The sequence below is a fragment of the Corylus avellana genome, chromosome 10 (assembly GCF_965113065.1).
Source record: "Corylus avellana chromosome 10, dhCorAvel1.hap1.2, whole genome shotgun sequence".
NCBI classification, from domain to species: domain Eukaryota; kingdom Viridiplantae; phylum Streptophyta; class Magnoliopsida; order Fagales; family Betulaceae; genus Corylus; species Corylus avellana.
The window spans coordinates 22,248,665-22,268,470 of NC_142499.1; the positions used below are offsets into that span (position 1 = coordinate 22,248,665).

At 35.2% G+C, this 19,806-nt stretch overlaps 2 protein-coding genes and 1 pseudogene across 3 annotated transcripts; 1 reads left to right on the forward strand and 2 right to left on the reverse strand.

Moving 5' to 3' along the window:
• Nucleotides 1–7: 7 nt before the first annotated feature.
• LOC132161726 (D-alanine-D-alanine ligase family) lies at nucleotides 8–12,477 on the reverse strand. Of its 2 annotated transcripts, XM_059571909.2 has the most exons (25): nucleotides 12,403–12,477; nucleotides 11,787–12,136; nucleotides 11,263–11,334; nucleotides 10,124–10,167; nucleotides 9,923–10,034; nucleotides 9,709–9,780; nucleotides 8,965–9,027; nucleotides 8,351–8,428; nucleotides 8,188–8,280; nucleotides 7,787–7,906; nucleotides 6,836–6,922; nucleotides 6,424–6,633; nucleotides 6,286–6,333; nucleotides 5,674–5,928; nucleotides 5,109–5,215; nucleotides 4,364–4,608; nucleotides 3,957–4,025; nucleotides 3,803–3,867; nucleotides 3,520–3,689; nucleotides 3,278–3,356; nucleotides 2,418–2,673; nucleotides 1,946–1,991; nucleotides 1,330–1,438; nucleotides 951–1,013; nucleotides 8–278 (listed from the first exon to the last, which is right to left on the reverse strand). In XM_059571909.2, exons 1-25 carry the CDS (start codon nucleotides 12,410–12,412, stop codon nucleotides 198–200), a joined length of 2,904 nt encoding a protein of 967 aa, XP_059427892.2. In that variant the 5' UTR covers nucleotides 12,413–12,477; the 3' UTR covers nucleotides 8–197. The 2 variants fall into 2 exon arrangements, with proteins under 2 accessions (XP_059427892.2, XP_059427893.2); XM_059571910.2 differs by lacking the exon at nucleotides 12,403–12,477 and having other exon boundaries at nucleotides 9,923–9,996; nucleotides 11,787–11,873.
• Nucleotides 12,478–13,747: 1,270 nt separating this feature from the next.
• On the forward strand, nucleotides 13,748–15,596 carry LOC132190972 (PTI1-like tyrosine-protein kinase At3g15890; annotated as a pseudogene).
• Nucleotides 15,597–16,190: 594 nt separating this feature from the next.
• On the reverse strand, nucleotides 16,191–19,806 carry LOC132191880 (alpha-soluble NSF attachment protein). The gene is made up of 9 exons (XM_059607001.2): nucleotides 19,550–19,806; nucleotides 19,366–19,415; nucleotides 19,210–19,282; nucleotides 18,493–18,572; nucleotides 17,903–18,054; nucleotides 17,408–17,567; nucleotides 17,255–17,302; nucleotides 16,933–17,013; nucleotides 16,191–16,484 (listed from the first exon to the last, which is right to left on the reverse strand). The coding sequence occupies exons 1-9, from the start codon at nucleotides 19,692–19,694 to the stop codon at nucleotides 16,407–16,409; spliced, it is 867 nt and encodes a 288-aa protein (XP_059462984.2). The 5' UTR covers nucleotides 19,695–19,806; the 3' UTR covers nucleotides 16,191–16,406.

Genomic DNA, 19,806 nt, shown 5'->3' on the forward strand with positions numbered 1-19,806 from the left:
TAAAAACTAAGCAACAAAATTTAATAAGTAAATTTAATTATTTAATGGCTGAAGTGTGACATATGGATTTATAGTAAAAGTTACATTACCCTTTATCACACGTTTATCTCAAACCCGACCATAAAGACGGTTGTTTTCTTAATCACACGTTTAATTACAAAAATAAACTTCTTGTAGAAAAATCAAACGCAAGAGTGTCACGTGGATCTCTCTAACGCCAAATCAAGCAGCAAACGGAAGAACTGGCGAGGATACATGGGTGGCTGCTCTGCTAGTGCCTGAGATGTACACAGAGCTTCCTGTGAGAGATATCATCGTGCAGCATGTGCGTGCCCGTTAAAAATGAATAGCCACTGTTTTTATATACATCTATCACTTGATTTTTTTTTAAAACCGACTTTTTTCCAACATGTGAGATACAAGAAGTTATCAATTCCCAATTCAATTCTCAGTAGAAACTAATTAGTCCCTTGGCTGATACTGCTTTCCAACTAATCAAATCAATTTTCATTGTACATTGTTAAAATATTAATAAAATTATTAAATTCACCATTTACTATCGGTTAAGCTTTTGGATAGCTAGTAATTTAACATGATTTTTTTTTTTAAAAAAAAAATAGTAAGCTGATGATTTAACACGATACCATATTAAGTTACGACTTTTTGGAATAAGTGATTATTGAACATGATAGCAAAACTGAGGCCTTAACTTCGATCTTTGACTCTACACTTTAACTTCCACTTTCAAATACAATATTCTATGTGTTATTTGGTCCATACATGAGGAGAATGTTAAAATACTAATTAAATGATTAAATTTATCATTTTCTATCGGCTTAAGCTTATATGAGTTGGACCCCTCAATATTATTTATTTATTTTTAAGTTTTTCTTATCTAAAAATCTGGTTCTGCCCGGGTTGAGAGAGAGAGAGAGAGAGCGTTGATTTACCTGATGAATCAGAACAGTGGAAGGTGTCATTCCAGGCACTGTATTGACCTCTATGATCAACACCTGCAAACAGTGAAAGTGGAATTAAAAAGATGTCAACAACAATCAATAAGGTCTTCCATTAATGATTCATGATTACTTGAAGGCGGTATCTTTCATTTGAAAATGGCAGCACACGTGGATCCCCAAGACTAAAATGATTCACACCACGAGATAACATTGACCATCTCTTAGTGGCCCTACCCAAAAACACAAGGCAAAAAGAAAAAAAAAGAAGAAAAAAGGTCCCTTCGTAGAATTAATATGCCCTCTAAAGCACATGTTCATGCATAAGGCAATGGGGAAAAGCATGTCATGTGACATAATGAAATCAACATACCTCTCCGCTGTCAACATTGACAAATGCATCAATCCGAGAAAATCCTTCTAGTTGCAGAGTGTTTGCAATGAGTTCAATATGTTCTTTACATCTCTCCAAGGCCTCTTTACTGATTCACGGAAAAGAGCAGGACACAAAGAATAATTCCAAATAAATACAAAGATATTGGTAGTAAAAAAGTAAGACATGACACAGTATGTTTTATAATGAAACAAACAATACAGGTTCCAAAAGCTCTGCTACCAGTGTGGTGTCACATACAGGAATGTAAGAGTTCCTAACCCTACCTTGATTATTCATTATAACAAAAAATGCAGACATATAAAGTCAAGCAGACAACTATTCAATTAATGATAATAGTGCAGATGTTTGTAATACACTACTTCAGGAAGATACGTATCTTCCACAAAGACAGCACCAAGAAATTATGGACCAAAGACAATGTTGTACACAGAACACGTCAACATGAAAGACACATAAGCGCCACAGAAAGCACAATAGAATCCGATGCTATTAGATAACATGAAGTAAAGCGTCTCCTGGAAGATATGTGACAATAGAATCTGATAACCAAAAAAAACTTCATTTTCCAAAGTATGAGATTCTTAAAAAAAACCTGATAATTGATAACGGGGGTGGAGTCAGATTGATGCCAGTCCCACCTGTCAACGAAGTAATATCTCCGTAAGGTTTGGAAATTAAAAGCAGTGTGCAATAAAGATTGACAAAGCAATGTCCTCGTGATGCAAAACAGTAAGGTTACATCATGTTCCATACTTTTACTTCTCGCCTTTTGCTTAATTTTTGGTAGAGGCACTGCTGCTGAGCATCAAAATAGAGCAGTAATAATTATGCTAATTGCTAAGATAGGGATGCTTCACCCACTAAGGGTTATTCAGCCAAATCCCTAAAATAGGATCTATCTTCACATTTATATGCTTTATTAGACATTTGCTCAAAGGTGATACATCATCACGCCAATACTGTAATTAATTAATGACACGCAAGAAGAAAACAGGAGCCATAATGCACTTCTGGCTCTTTTTTTTTTTTGGTGCAATAATGAATAACTACAGGCAAAGACATACCTTGGAATTTCTCCTCTAGTGACAAGATATCACCAGTCTCCTTGACAGTAACACTAGGACTCAATGAGTGCATGGATCCACGCTTTCCTATAACACCAACAGTTATTTCCACCCATCTACTGCATCCTTTCCACATAAGGCGATGTCCATTTTCATTTGTGGAATTGGATGAAACAATTATCTCATCAGTCTCAATAAAAGGTTCAAAGATTAATAGATTTGGAGGAGGGTTTGGCATCTCAATCACTCCATGTGCCTGTATATTAATGAAAAGGACATATACACAGGGTACAAAATTAGAAGTTGATAATGGCATTTCAATTGTTGCATGTACAAAGCTAAATGATGATTGAGGGAGATCTATAATAACTTAATATATTGCAATTGAATTTAAATCTTAGTGAGAAATGTAATAAAACTAGTCACTAAAGTGGAGAAGCCTAACAAACAACTAACTCTATACTTTCAATAATGATAAATGATTAAATGGCATAATGGTGGATTTATTAATGACTTTTTAGATAGCCAGGATGTCATAGAATAAAAGACAATATACTTCTGAATTACATATATCTCATTCGCTTATAATTCAGGAATCTGATAGCTCTCACACCAGTTGTTATGCTTGCCTCAGGCAAGTACTGCCATCTATCCTTTCATTTTATTATAAAGGATTTGTAAGCAAGTTACATTGCAAAGTTGTTGTCAAACAAAGAGTATAATGCTCGAGGAAAAGCAAGGTTGCGTATCATATTTTAAGATAAAGATACTTGTAACAAATTTTACAGATAGGACATGCCATAAAGACAAAAAGGCCATATTGGCAACCAAAAATAAAAATAAAAAACCATTATATGTACCTTTGACAAACTATTTGAAGGAATCCTTAGAAGGCAGTCCTCCAATGCTTTCACATACACTTCAAGGTCCTTGGCACAGCTGCATGAACAAAAACATTTAGTACCATGTGATTGAAATCTGTACAACAAAATTTCGCTATAGGCGCCACATAAATGAATTCACTTGAACAGGTGGCATGTTTTCTAACATCCATTCATCCATAGCACATGAAAAATGACATTAACAAGGGGTATAAACCTACCATAATCTTGCAACCCCAGTTGAACATCCATCTCTTGCTGGTTTAACACATAATGTTTCACACCGAAGCTTTGCGGTCAAATCATGCCATACATCTAGTATGGGCATGTTCAGGAGATCCTCTTTTCTCCGCACATCTTTGTTTATGGTAAGAACTCCCAAGGTTGCAAGCTGTATATATCAAGAGATTTAACGCATGCTTATGGAGGAAAGATGCAACCCATACCGAGGAATAATGATATCAGCAAAACACCACTTATATTTAAGAAGATCAGTTGCCATACATGGTTAAGAGCAAGAGATGTTGCAACTTTGTCCATACAGGTCTTTGAAGGAATCATTCCAGGGCCTTCAATTGAAAAATGAAAAGGAAAAATGAGCATTGATACCAGAAGAAATTATATTTCTCTTGAAACAGTTGTTGATAAGAAAAAGGACCTGTATAAGAAACTCCTTCAGCTTCCAACATAGCCTGAAGTGTACCATCTTCACCAATGCCTCCATGCACTACACATAATAATAGATAAACCTCATAAAGACCAAAGTATAACATGTTATAACATAGTACATCTGATGATAACTAGTAAGTGAAACATATATTTCTTGTATTTTTATATCCACAACAACCAAAGTAAGAAAACTTTTGCAAGGATTTGTCAATAAATTCTATTCATGCAAAGATGATTCAAGAAGCAGAGTCCACATATTGACTGTATTCAGAATAGTACATTATATAAAGGGTGAATTTTCATTAAATAAATAAATTTTTTTTAAAAAATTATATACCCAACCCACTCATCAAGCATTAGTTTTAAGTTATCTGGAATTTGACTGAAAAGCAAAACCTGCAATAAAAACTGTTGCCTGAACTTCCTTGGCTTGCTTGATCCATTGCTCCAAAGAAAATCTCATAGGTGGTTCATCAGCAATATCAAACCCTGTGAACCAACTGTGTTTTGCCAGACCTTCCATGAGATCATTCATCACTATGTTCCGTAACTGAGATGTCAGTGCAGCCCGAGTTGGTTCAATTGCCTCTATGCATGCAGCAATCACTTCTTCTGTTGTGTGTCTTAGCACAAGAGAATAGCTGTAGACAAAGAAATAAATTTACAGATTTGAAGTGTGTAAAACAAATGTATAAAAAAGCAACATAATGGCCATACCAACCAATCTATACATGCTTAAAAAATTACAAAACCTTGGTGATGAGAAAGTTAGGTTTTGTGATGCGAAAGTCATCTATTTATGCTCAGCCATGCTCTCTCGATCTTTTACATTTATGATACAGCTTGTTGAACTAAAGGTTAATAGAATGATCTCAAGGGTATTAAATCTATGTAGAAGATATTGCAAAAATCATTACTGAAGAAGCAGATAAACTATGAAAAGCAACACGCTACAGATGTGGGTGATGGCAACTTCTTGTATCTGACTCTATAATAAACACATTATTTGTAAATGCACGTAAACATACTGAAACTATGGACAACCTTATGTGATGCACAAATATTGTTTTCCTTTCTTCTGTCCCTAGAGAGAGAGAGAGAGAGAGAGAGAGAGAGGGAGGAACAAAATACTGACACTTACGGTAATGACCAAACTGTTCTGGAGCTCACATCATTTTCCTTATTGTCTGAATCCACACTAGAGGAATATTCACTTGTGGGAGCAAGCAAACATGGAGTTACTTCAAGCTGTAGCCACCAAATATACCAACTCATACATTATATGATATCTGGAATGCACTTTGACTAAAAATGAAAAACTTTTAAGTATAATATAGAATGTAAATGCATTTTTTTTGTTCAGTAACAAATAACCAAAATTAATTTTGAGTGCATTCATGGACTAGCCTGCGAAAATTCCTCTATGCAGACTCGTAACATTTATGAAACATTCCTCTTTTATAAATCTGCAGTGAACCATCTTTAAGATTTTGCACCTATACCAGATTATGGATTAAAATTTAAGTGAATGTGAAAAATCTATCCGTACAATAGTCAATTCATGCTTATCATTTATCATCTAGATATTCTAAAAAAATTATAAAAGAAAAACTCTAAAAGCAAGTTATGCTTCAGCAATTGCACCACCAAACCATTAGGTAAGCAAGACCACTTCATATACCAACATCTCGCTGAATGACACTTACATCATCAAAAGCTTGCAAATTGAGCCAAACATTTGTTCCACTCATAAGAGATACTTGCCGCTCAGATGTGTCCCCTCCAAAAATGACAGAAACTTTGCGGGTGCTTTCCTCATTGGAAATTACTTCTCTAATCTGAGAGGACTTTGATCTTCTAGGCAAATGCCTTGATCCACTACTGAATGAAGCAAGATTGGGAAATCGCAAGCAAGCATGGAAAATAATGCTCCGAAGAATGTTTGAATGAGAAAATCCAACCTGGATATTGGAGATAGTAACTTCTTTTTTATTGTTAAGTAGCAGCACAGAAAATGTTATTAATATAATGATTTAAGGAATTAAAAAAAAAAATGCACACAGTAAATGGTCACCAAGCCCCTTTACAAGGGCATGCAAAAGGCATGAAACGTAATATTTCCATAGCAACATTTAAAGATGCCTTAGAATGCACTAGGTAGGTTTAAAAAAATTCCGTTAAAAAAAAGGCAAAATGAGAAGAAAAAAAATTAGGATGTTGTTCTTTGTACATCAAAACACTATGATTACAAATGGTCTCTGAAACCATTTAGAAGCTGCCATAACTTCATTGCTTCACATGGTTAAATTCGGAATTACCTTTGAAGCTTGCTGAAATAAAAAGCTGGTCTGCTCCATTCCGCTGATCTGATACATACAACAAAATCAATATGGAACAAGAAGGAAGAATCAATACTGGTCATGAAACTGGCAAGGATAATCAGACACCCAACTTACCAGGTTGATATCAGTAAATAATATGTTACCCGATTCAGTCCTTCCAAATTTGCTTTTGGAAAATGACAACATATTAACAGAATTAGGCAAATACCATCCATCAATTCGAGCAAAATCACATAGGCCAAGCCTTTGGAATAACAAAGATGCTCCTTCTCGGATAACTTCTATTACATCTATTGGAAAACGAGGTGGAGTGTGATAAACAACCTGTATAGTATGCATAGAGTTCTGACAATTAGAAAGATGAAAGAGAGCAAGAAAAGAATAGAATGTATTACCTCATTATACAGTCTCACTTAAGAAATAATTATTGCAAAAATCCTTTATAGCATGCACAAATGCTTTTAAGGATTATGTATCAATGTATTTACATGCGTATGCAACATCGCAAGATGTGTCACTACTGTACCTGCTGTGTTGGAAGATACTTTCTTCGGTAATTAAAAATTGCATCATTCTCTCTTGCATCACCACTGCCATGGAATTGAAGCTCCACCTGGTCATTTAAAACACAAACTAAATTCACAACATCATTCAAAACCTTCACTAGCCAATAATTAATGACACCCCATACAAATAATAATAGTTTCAGCCATGAAGGTCTAAACATTTCATTACTTCCACAATTTATTTTTACTTGCATTGGAAGTGCAACTTGTCTCGAAATGAATTTTCAAACCCTCCCATACCTAGACCCGATATTTCAACTTTTCAGCTTATTTCATATTCACAAATTATTTTGTTTCTACGCTAAACAAGGTTTAACCCATAGTTTGAGCTAAAAGTCCATTTTCCAACCCAAATGTTAATCCTTCAGGAACTCAACTGGAGAATAAAACAAATGTATCACTTTTGTGTCAATTTTCTCCAAACACCTTTTTTTTTTTTTGGTGAATACTTTTCTCCAAGCACCTTTAATACACAAATATAATAGATCAACCTTTAAGTATTACAAGCACTATAAAGATAAGAGGAACTATTCCTATAACTTTTCTTATAGATACAACTAAGAATATGAAACATTTTTAATTTGAGGATACTCTGTTTTAGTGACCAATTTATGACTGAGTAATATATACAAGTACTGATATAGTATTTTTAAACTAAATTTACCAATTCTTATTAATCACAAAAAGAGGATTTGCTTCGCAAAGCCCTCCCCTAAAGTCATAATTTGGAACAAATCCTTTGCAGTATTGATTTTTCTTATTTTTCCTTTCAAGGCAGTATATAATTTTAGTACATTCTATAATTATTATATCATTCTCTCTTGCATCACCATTACCATGGAATTGAAGATCAGGATTAGAGATTACCACAAAATGAATCAAAGGAAAAAAGACACCAAGAGAGCTCGTACCTCAGTTGGCAGTAGTACAACAGGATGGCAATCCAAACCAGATCCCACATCAAGAACAATAGCTGTAAACTCACTCCCTCCTTCGAGAAATAATTCAGTAAGGACTCTATCATCAATACCCTATCAAAGATTACAAAGAGCAAAGATTTTATAAGATAAAATTTATCATTCAGAGGGTTTTGGAGTCAAACTTTGCAGCCACATCTTGAAGAAAATTTGATTTCATAATTCTATACCTTCAATTAATTTCTATGCAGTAACTTTTAAGTAACATGTTTTTTATTTTATTTTTTATTTTAAAAAAATCTCATTTCCTATGTCAAATTAGTTCAACGTTTTTCAATTAAGTTGACAAATTTTTAACCAAGCCTCACAGTCAAGTCTCAAGAAAACCAGCTTACCTCTGAAATAATTTCATTAGCTTTCGTCAAAGAATCTTGCACACCATATGCAACTTTGACACCAATGCTTGATCCAGCTCTTGCTGGTTTTACCTGAAATAGTACGAGAAAGATCTTCAACACATCACAAACTTCTAACGGCAACATGAAAAATGTGCCTTACCACAACTTTCCCTGAGTAAGGGTCCAGCTGATTTCTAGCAAACCACTTTGATAGTTCAGGTTCATTCCTTTCACTTCCCTAAAAGTCATTCCAGTAGTCAGCAGAAAACCAAAGAGTTTTGAAAATTCAACTGAATCTAAAACTGAAATTACCACTTGAATCTGTCTCAAATCTCAAAAGAACTATTTAGATAGAAACTAAAATCAGAAGTAGTCAGTAAGCAGATAGGAGCCTCTAACATTCACTAAATCATTAAAAGGGATGCAACAAATCTAAAATCCAAAATAGCAAAAAATTCTTTTGATTACTTCTACCAATCCAAACAAATTATCCCACTGCCTGGGAGCTTAGGATCTCAAAGAAGCTCTATATGCAATTTATTTCATATAATTATACTTAGCATCCAAAGGCTACTCTTGATTAAAGCTAAAGGTTTTAAGATACACTTTGTGGTGCTAAACAAAAATCATCAAACATATATGAGAAAAATGTCACAGCTTTGTTACAAAAAATATTATGCTTGTAGAATTTGAACATATATGTAGTTATCCTACAGGGCAAACATGACAAAGTGTGATTAGTTATCAACAAATATAACTTGGTTGAGAAAATACCTGCACTAAAAAACTAGGTGCTGTTATGAATCCCAGTTTGCTGAGCTCCATAGATGCATCATACTGCCAATTAGTCAATGGGACAAATGGTTAGTGTTTTTCCTAACAAAGAAATAGACAATTCTGACATAATTAACATTAAACAGTATACTAAAGAGACACGAAGATGAGTTTTGTACAGAGCATCCATTCAATGTAAAACAATGATAATTTTGCTGGACTTTATATATCTGAGATTCTTCTCAGATTAGGAAACAGGGTCCATGCTGTTAGTTTAGGTTATGTAAAATAATTAATGTAAATTCATAACTTCCATCATTAAAAAAAATGAAAATATGAAGATACAAGAGGTTCGTTTATTCAGCTTCATTCCTGGCCAAGTGCATCCCAAAATACACACTCAAGCCACCTTATACCTGGTTTCTAACACATGCAGCTTGCAAGTATAATCTTGGAAACCAATGTTACAAGAAACCTACCTAATGCAGGCCAAATGACAGCATCATGCCTCAAGATGGTGTAAAAAAATATATATAGAGGTTCTAGATGAAGTCTTCCAATTAAATGTCCTACATGTCATGTTAGAATTGGCTCCCTTCAATGAAGCTAGCAACTTTAAGGTCCTCTAAATGTCTGGTGTATAAGAGCATATGAACTGATTCTGGCGTCAAAATACAGAATGATCTAGTATAACCTTGTATATAAATAAAATTATTTTTAATGAGACCAAAGAGTTTCTTTTACCTTGTCAAATGCTTGAAGACACTCATTTGATCCTGTGCCAACGAATGGAATATTATATTCCTCCAAGAGCTCCTGAAAATTCCATCATATGCATCCATTTTACTTAGATCCTATCAATCCATAACCCATTCAAAAGTCATAAAGAAAAAAAAAAAATACTGATATGTATTTGTGCTTGTGTATTTGAGATGTTAAGGGCTGTAATATACTACACCTGAATGCCACCATCTTCACCAAATTTACCATGTATAACTGGGAACACTATGTCTACAGAAGCAGCAAGATGTTCTGCAAATTCAGACAAAGACTGGAAACCTTGGGCAAGGCTATAAAAATAAAACCAAGAAAGTAAGCCATCTCAACATTTTCAGTTACATAAAAGAGAGTAAATACCATAGTTAAAAGGCCATCTTACTTTTCAAGTTTAAAATCAAAATCTGCAGGAGTGTTTGAGTATGCCTGTAAACGTGATACAGGAGGAAATTAAAAGACAAAAAATATCTTCTAAGAAGAAGGTTTTTGCAGAAGCCTGTTAATTTGTTTTCATCTAATATGCATGTTATGAGTCGATTAAATAATTCATAAGCAAAGAACCACCAATTGATTTTAGATGAGAATAATAATAATAATAAAAAAAATTATTTGCTCCTGTTGAGCAAGTTGCTGTTCCAGGGATCTTTTAATGAATTAGTTGCATGTCAACCCAAAACAAATAAATAAGCCAAGCATATAGAGCCATGGCTAAAAACTACAGCCCAAATAAAAGGTCCAATGGAAGCCAAGAGCCAGATGAATAAAACACATTCAACAACTCCTCTTGAAATGGAAAAAATGGACACCAAGTGGAATATTCATTGATAACGACATGAAATATGGTTAGTAACCCTTGATCAATACATTAACAAACAAACAAAAATCCGGAAGATCCCACAGCTAAGAGCTAGAGGCAATTCTGTATCATCTCCTGAACCTGGACCTCGAAGCTTAAAACTCCCTCACATGAACTATTTTCCCAACTAAATAGATCCAAGACTTTCCTGAGGCCATTCTGCCCTAGCCCATATTGCATTTCTAGTAGTGCTTAAGCGTTTCTATGTCTGATCTGGTTAGAAAGGAACTCCGGAACCTTTCATGAAACTACAAAAAATGCGTATAATATTTCTCATAAAGTTATGTATTGGGAAAGAGCTAAAGTTAATACTTTCCACAGTTTTGAATCAGCTCATGAAAATGGCTGACTTTAAAGTTAATGGAGCTTTTCTGAGGATGTCTTTAGGCATGAGTAATTATGTAGCCATACTATATTGTTTCTCAAGTGGCGACACGACTTCATCTATAGAATAAGCCATCTTCCTAACTTGAAAATTTCTGTGATGTACTTCTGACTGGTGTATCTCTGTGTTCTGTACAATTTTTCTTCCTTTAATATAATTACTTACCTTACCCGAAAAAAAAAAAGAAAAGATTCTATGTCAAGGATTCGAGCAAAACAAACATCTTGCAATTTTGTGTATGTATGTGTTGATATTCTAGATAAATGCACATTGCACAAACCTGAGCAGGGGATATTGCATAGGCATTGAGATTGCAGTCAATGTAATAGCAACTCACACGCAAATCATCTCCCTGGCACAAAATGAAACAAACCCACCTTATCAAACATCAAGAAAACCAATATAACCACGCCTCCCAGCTTGTATACTGCAAACACACCAACAGAGACACACCAGGACCATCCGTCCCCAACAACAGTCAACATGAGACTTAACACTCCGTTTGGTTTCCAAGACCAAAGGAAAAAAATGAGCGGGACAATAATAAGCCCCCCCAAAAAAGAGAGAGAGAGAGAGAGGGGGGGAATTCCAATTCTTACTGTTGTTTCAGTCCCAAATTTTCACTTAATCTGCCCAATTAAGTAGGAACTAATAAGAACAAAATTGAAAGACAGCAAGTTCCATTACTTTTTTTCCATTTAATTTCCCGAGAACCAAACAGCATATCAACACCTCTACAAATATGCAGTACTAGATTTTGCGCATATTCAAACATACTTACATATATATGTGTTTATGACGTACCTGTATATGATCAAGAACCGATCTCGCAGAGTTAAGCGAAATTCCACGCTCCGCGGACGGGCCTCCGCAAACGACACCAACTCTAAGAACCCTGTCTTTCTCCTTCGAGTCCTCTTCCTTCTCCACAACGCGGTCGTCCACAATCTCCGCGGCGGCGTGTGGAACTCCGAAACCGGAGCGCTTCGTCTGTGAATAGCTTCTGCACTTCTTACTCAACCTCACTGAATTCTGCGAGAGGACAAACGACTTGTAAGCAGTAAAGCGAGTGTTCAGTCCAACGGCGTCGTTCTGCTGCCTCTGGCGGAGCAACGCGAGCTTCAAAGCGTGAGCGATCGAGGCCATGGGGTTTGCTGAAAGAGGATGATCGGATTATAGAGATCGGTGAAGCTTGGTTTCAATGGTGTGGTATTATAGAGTGAGGAGGTGAGTGAGCTTTCGAGCCAGAGATGGTGGTGATTCGTTGCTGTGCACTTGTGAGTGTGAGTGATTAATATATTTAATTATAGCTTAGGCCCAAAAAATATAAAAGAGAATAGAGTTTAATATACCTAAATAAATCTTAATCCATTAATTATATATTAATATACTCTTCATAAAAACTTCGTAACTGCTTTACCTGTCAACATCGTCTTCCATTTTCGTTTAAAGAAATGTTTCCGGCGGCAGAGTAGCGCCAATTCTGGACGAAAGAAGTGCGTCTTTCTCATTGGCCGTTGGTGTGTTGTCTTTTCCAGTTGGCTTTATATAGAACTTCGTTTAAACAAGTTTTTATTTAAAAAAGATTTTGTAACAATGTGAAAATCTCAATTAATTTAAAAAATTGATGTAAGTATTAGTTGAAACTAATACATCATAGCATTGTGAAATATTAATTTGTGAGATAAAAATATAACTTTTAACATTACTCAATTTTTCTTTATCACTTTAGAACTAATCAAATCTATTATAATATAATTAAATCATTATATATTTTTTAGGATAAATATATCTAAAGTCCTTGAATCAACACGCTAAAATTTTTATTTTTCTAAGGTTTTTTTTTTTTTTTTTCTTCGACAATTTACTCTCTGCATCAATCGAAATGCCAAAAAAATCTCTACCATCAAATTTTTTTAACTACCGTTAGATTGGTTAAAATGCACCGTTTTGTTACATCAACATAATAATTTTTTATTAATTTAATTTAAAAAATTAATAAAAAAATTGAAATGGTGGCCTACATGCACTAGGGGTGGCTTGCGGCCACCCCCTAGGTGGTTTGGAGTGGCCTGCGGATGGCTTCCGGCCACCTCTTCAAATTTTTTTTTTTAAAAAAATTAAATTAATAAAAAATTATTATGCTGACGTGGTAAAACGATGCGTTTCAAAGAATATAACGGTTAAAAAAATTTCGATTGACCCATGGAGTAAATTTTTTTAAAAAAAACTTAGGGAGATAAAAATTTTGGCGTGTTGGCCCAAAAACTTTAGATATATTTACCCTATTTTTAAATTAATTTTAAGTTTTTGACCGAACGTTCTTGGCTTAAATCCAAATGCATGTGTTATAATATAATCCCTCAAACTACTAATTTCTTGCTAATTAATAAACTAATTTTTTCTTAATTAATTAATTAACATCCTCCCATTTGTTAGAGCCGGCCAAGGTCAGTCGGCCGGCATCACAAGTGCAATGACCAAACCAATTCTGGACGAAAGAAGTGCGTCTTTCTCATTGGCCGTTGGTGTGTTGTCTTTTCCAGTTGGTTTTATAAAAAACTTAATCAAATTTTAAGTTTTTGACACAACGTTCTTGGCTCAAATCCAAATGCATGTGCTATAATATAATCCCTCTTAAACTACTAATTTCCCCTTAATTAATAAACTAAATTTTTTCTTAATTTCATTTACTTAATTAATTAATTAAAATCCTCCCATTTGTTAGAGCCGGCCAAGGTGGATTGGTCGGCATCACAAGTGCAATGACCAAACCAAAGTTGCTGTGGTTTAAAAGAGCAAAGCCCAACACAGCTGAATTTCAAAATCATACCGTTGTGAGAATTAAGGGATCCTCCCTGAGTTGCTGTTTTTCAGAGAACGACGATGAAGGGTACGTGAAACAAACGTTTCTTTTCTTTTTCAAATCGAATTCAGCATGAAACGTAAGCGTATATTTTTTCTAGGATAACGACAATTGGCGGAGGCGCCGCCAGTTTGTGGAGGATATTCACGTACAAGGAGTTGCATGCGGCAACCAATGGATTCAGCGAGGACAACAAGCTTGGAGAAGGGGGATTTGGGAGTGTTTACTGGGGAAAAACCTCTGATGGGCTTCAAGTAATTGAATTAAATAATTAATTAAGCTTATTTTAATTTATATATGCGCCTGTGAAACTCCATTTGGCCGCCATTATTGTTGTTGGGTTGCTGCTGTTTATGGTTGTTAGATAGCTGTGAAAAAGTTGAAGGCGATGAATTCGAGGGCGGAGATGGAATTTGCGGTGGAGGTTGAAGTTCTGGGGAGGGTTCGGCACAAGAATTTGTTGGGTCTGCGGGGGTACTGCGTCGGCACCGATCAACGGCTCATAGTCTACGACTACATGCCGAACCTCAGCTTGCTCTCTCATTTGCACGGCCAATTCGCCGGCGAAATGCAGATGGATTGGAAGAGGAGAATGAAGATTGCGATTGGCTCTGTCGAAGGCCTACTGTAAGTTCATCCTGCTCCCTCTAATTATTGACTGAAACATAGTTGACTTCTCAAACATTGACTTCACAATCCTTTAATTATTTAATAGATTTCTGTATAATTACCATACAACTTAATAGTGTGGTAGTAAAATTCAGCTTTTAGATTAACAGTATTTGAAAATAACAAAAACAAATGTGAATTCAATGGTTGATTTTTATTATCACATCATCTAGTTTAATGATAATTGTACACGAGTCTTCTGATAAATTTATTCAATTGGAAAACAAAGGATTAATTCAAAGATTGTAACAAAGTTTCGCCTTCTACTGATGTTATAAATTTAGTTACTTGCACCATACGGTAACACCTCACATCATTCATAGAGACATAAAGGCCATCAATGTACTTTTGGACAAAGATTTTGAACCATTGGTGGCTGACTTTGGGTTTGCAAAGCTTATTCCAGAAGGTGTAAGCCACCTGACTATCCGTGTGAAGGGCATTTTGGGATACCTAGCACCCGAATATGCCATGTGGGGAAAGGTTTTTGAGAGCTGTGATGTCTATAGTTTTGGAATTCTTCTGTTGGAGATCGTCACTGGAAGAAAACCGATAGAAAAGCTGCCCAGAGGGGTTAAGAGGACGACAACCAAATGGGCGGAGCCGCTCATAAGCAACGGGAGGTTTAAGCATCTTGCCGATCCAAAACTTCGCAGAAATTTTGATGAAAGTCAGCTTAAACAAGCTATCAGTATTGCTGCCTTGTGTATGCAAAGTGAGCCTGAAAAGCGACCCAACATGAAGGAAGTGGTTAGCCTTCTTAATGGGCATGAACAAAAAGTCAAGGTTATGCCTATGAGAATCAAAAGCATCAAATATGAGGAAAAAGTGAGCCTGAAAAGCGACCCAACATGAAGGAAGTGGTTAGCCTTCTTAATGGGCATGAACAAAAAGTCAAGGTTATGCCTATGAGAATCAAAAGCATCAAATATGAGGAAGAATTGCTGGCATTTGTTCAACCTAGTGATGATGATGGTGGTGGTGGTGGTCATAATGAAAGTAATGGTTATGGGGTTTTTAGTGCCTTGGAGGGGCAGAAGCACCGCAGAGATTGAAGAATTAATAAAAACGTATACTAAGAGAGGTGTTTCCTCTTGATTTATCAATGTGAAGATGCACATTTTTCTTTTCCATGGGACGAGAAAAAATGGTGAGAAAAATTTATGTATAATATTTTTCTTAAATTTTTATTAAATTAGAACATAGTATTAGAACATAACCTATTTAATAAACATGTCATGTTAGGTTGACCTAAACACAACCCGTTTGATCAGTTTCAATTTGTATATGAATTTACATGCAAAAAAATAATTTGTTTATAAGAATTTTATAAAAAAATGAATTTATGTATGAATTTTGGCCTTTCAGGGTTTTGTTTTTTAATTTTAAAAGAATCTAATTTAATTTATACGAGTTATATGAGCTGACCAATGATTGCCCCAAATTCAATTATATAAAACCATAACCTGCTAATTAACAAGACCCACAAGCTTGACTCGAACCGAACGTGAAATTAGTGAGTTGAAGTTAAGGGACTCGACTCATTTAATTAAATGGATCAGGTTATAGTTGACATATATAATTTTATAGTCATGCCTCAACACGACCTACACGCAAACACAAATTGCCACCCCTACTTTCCTATTTGGTCCTTTTTTTGTCCTTCTATTGGGTTATTAAACATCAAAGAATGTTACTTTATGTGATCTTTTGAAGGTGTCACAACCATAGTACTTAACCAATTTGTACACAAATGCAAACCATATACCAATACCAATACAAGCTAAAAGCCAAAAGGCATAGCTATGATCATGGCTAACAGCCGTGGTACTAATATATACAAGCCGAATGCAATACTATCAATGGGGGTAAGGCACCAATGCAAAATCTTAGGTCAAATCCTCTTCTAGTTCCTTGGCCTTCAAAGCTTCCTTCACTCTCAGTAGAAGTGTGGTCTTCCTAGGATCCTACAGAACAGAATATCGAAGTCAGAGACAAAACAACAAACACTCATAAAGATAGAAAAGAGGTCAAGAAATCAGGAGGGTAATAAATGATGGCATGAGGAATAACCAGGGGATCAAATGCCAATAGGGCATCACTTCTATCTGTCCGTGTTCATTATTTATAAAACGCTACAACTACCACCACCATACAATAAAACAGTAACCTATTGAGAGAAAATAATCAATACCTGTAAAGCCATAGTAGTCTTTCCAACTAGGTGAGGAAAAAAAATGTCATTATTTGTAAAAATATAAAGATATTGTCCCTCAAAAGTTCAATAAGGTCATCAAAGTAAGGATCTGAAGTAACTCTAAAAAATTCAGGTTGCATAAGATTTCTAACTCACTCAATTTAGAATCCAGACAAAGGAAAGCTAAGAAATTCAGATTTTAACGACAGAAAAAGTACCAGCGGGGTCATGCTATCAAATTCCCTGACAGCACCAGTGAGTTTTGCAACATCTTCCTCCTCAACTGCGGCAGCCAAATCCTGAAATGTGAGCAGCACTTCAGTTCAACAAATACTATGTAATTAAAATGAAACAATAAAGTGCGCTAAATTATAAACCAAATACAACACCAAGATAATAATTGTCTATACTAAAAAATCTCTTAAGAAGAACAACGTACTTAACTTGGAAAAAAAAATGCTAAAGCACATTTTTTTTCTTATACAAACTCAACAGCAAAGATGAATACCAAGTTTTACTGGCCTAGAAGACACCACTTACAGCTAAAAATCTGTATTCCCGAGTTCTGGAAAAAGTTGGATCCAAATCCTGCACAATCGATTGAATACTTCTAAAGATATTAATTATAAGGTCAACGTCTCAAACACTAACACGGTGGGAAAAAAAATCAAACAAAAAAAACAAAAGATTGACCTGATATCGGTCCAATGAGTTGGTGATGGCAACAATATCGCCCTTACACAACTGGCAGAGGCCAGCATTAAGAAGATGTCCTCTTACTCCATACTTCAGTAAGTTATTATTGATTGACTGTCGTGCTATCTCTTCATATATCTCAATTGCCTGCTTATATCTGACAAAAACAAAGAAAAATTCATTCTACTCCACAAGTATATGCTTCAATATTCTATCTCATTTACTTCTCAGTTTTCACATGAAGACAAAAGATCTATATAAAAGTTGGGAAGTTTGTGAGGAGAATCTAATGGCACCATGATTAGAAAAGCTCCATTCAATCTGGGACACAACACCAATAAAATACATGACAAAATGTGCAATGAATTGGGATGAGAACTTCTCAATCAAAAGGAAAAGCAAAAGATTCCCTAATGCCGGGTCCACTATATATTTTGATCAAAACCATTACTGTTGTCATAAATATCTACAATATTAGCATATACCACTCACTGTTCAAGTTGAGCAGAAAATTCTGCAACTTTCTGCTTGCACTGTTTCGCAGAGGTTGTTGCTTCAGCACATTCAAAAAATTCAGCTGCCCGCTCAAAATATACAAGAGCCTTCTCTATGTTTTGTTCGAGCTCGTATAACTCACCAATTTCCTGAAGTAAACATGTAATAAAAATAAGCTGCAATTTCTTGGGCTTTAATGAATTCAAGTTCTTACAAGACCCTAAAGCTACATTATAGATACGAGTAATGCTAAAAGGAAGACCCACGTTCTCCATATGTCCTTCCAAATTGATGTGGCTTTTAAAATTACTATTGGATCAAAATCTAATAGTGATCTATCACAAATCCAATGGTAATTTTAAAAGCCATATTACTTTTTGGAGGACACAAGGAGGACATGGAGATGTTATTTAGTATTACTCTATAGATACATATCCACCCAGCAGTACAACAGAACTGAGCATGAAACAGTGAAGGAAAATATGCACAAGATGAAAGGTTGCACTAGAGTTTGAGAAACAATAACAATTTCAAAGGATAATATACTAAAACAATAATCAGGAAGACCAACATATTGCAAATTGTACCTTGCAATATCTCGCAGCCATGTTGTGCCTGCCAATTTCCAGGAAAATATTCATTGCTTGGTCTAAGCATGATATGGCACCTGTAAAAACTCCCAATACAGAAATAAATAAATAAATTAAAAAAAAGGTTTTCAAAACAGTCATTATAGAAGTAGAGCTTGTGTCAAGTATTGTGTTATTATGTAAAATATGACTTATTACATCTGAGCTACAGGTTCACCCCGAAAGAGCCTCCAAACTCCCCCAAGTTTTACAACAATAAGGAAAAGTACCACTGAATTCACCATTTGACAAGGTGAGAAGTGAAGTAGGAAGCAGAAATGAAAACCAATTGATGCCAATCAAGTAAAAACCTAATTAAACGTCGCTATGGTATAATATTAATTAAATGATTACATTTATAATTTTTGAAATAATTGGTGATTCAACTTGGTATTGAAGCTATAATCTTAATTTTGAATCCTTCTGATGTAATTTATCACCTATTTCAATTAAAAATTTCACAAATAAGGTCTTAGAGTCCGAGCTCACATGTAAGCAGGAGTGTTAGAATATTAATTAAATTATTAAATTTATCTTTTCTTTTATTTTTTATGGGTTTAAACTTTTCAGTTAACCAGTGACTTACCACGCTCATACTAACAAAAGAATTGGCATCATAAAAATCCATTCATTCATATTTCTAAACATTTGCTCATGAGGGAACACGGAGGGTACCTTTAGTCGATGTTTTCTTGTAGCAATTCGCCGCATTCACGTAAGCCATGGCAGCTTCATGCTTGCTATCGGACTGCAAATAGCACTCGCAAATTAACGGCACAGTTAGCACAAACAGAAACATGAGATTAACCATATGACACCAAAAGCACTGACCTTCAAATGGCAATTCGACAGTTTGATGAAAACCGATCCAGCTTTATCCCCTGAACAGAAATGTATATGACATATCAACATGCAATACATTTGAATATACACTGAGTGATAAAAGAAACTATAATATAAATTAGTTTTCCGATGCTTTCTCGGTAACCAAACACATGAGATTAGCCAAACGTACAAGATTTAGCGAGTTTAAAGGAATTGGCAGATTGTTCGTACAACTCGGCAGCATCTTCGAATTTGGAGCCGAATAAACCCCAGCCTTTGATCTTCTTATCCGCTTTCTTCTCGAATTCTTCTCCTTTCGCGGTGCGATCCGCCATTTGTGATCGTTCTTGACTTTTCGTCAATTGCAGAGAAACGAGAAGGGGGTATAGAGCGAGAAGCAAGAGAGGGAGAGACAGAGAGACACGCCAGGTGAAAGCGCGTGATGGG

Coding starts and splice junctions, on each gene's coding strand:
- LOC132161726 (XM_059571909.2), bottom strand. Junction 6,634..6,835: donor AGTATCTTCCAACACAGCAG/GTACAGTAGTGA, acceptor CATACTATACAG/GTTGTTTATCACACTCCACC. Junction 279..950: donor CCACTGTTCTGATTCATCAG/GTAAATCAACGC, acceptor TGTACATCTCAG/GCACTAGCAGAGCAGCCACC.
- LOC132191880 (XM_059607001.2), bottom strand. CDS start 19,694: ATGGCGGATCGCACCGCGAAAGGAGAAGAATTCGAGAAGAAAGCGGAT. Junction 18,573..19,209: donor CAAGAAAACATCGACTAAAG/GTACCCTCCGTG, acceptor GAGTTTTTACAG/GTGCCATATCATGCTTAGAC. Junction 17,568..17,902: donor TTTTCTGCTCAACTTGAACA/GTGAGTGGTATA, acceptor TGTTTTTGTCAG/ATATAAGCAGGCAATTGAGA.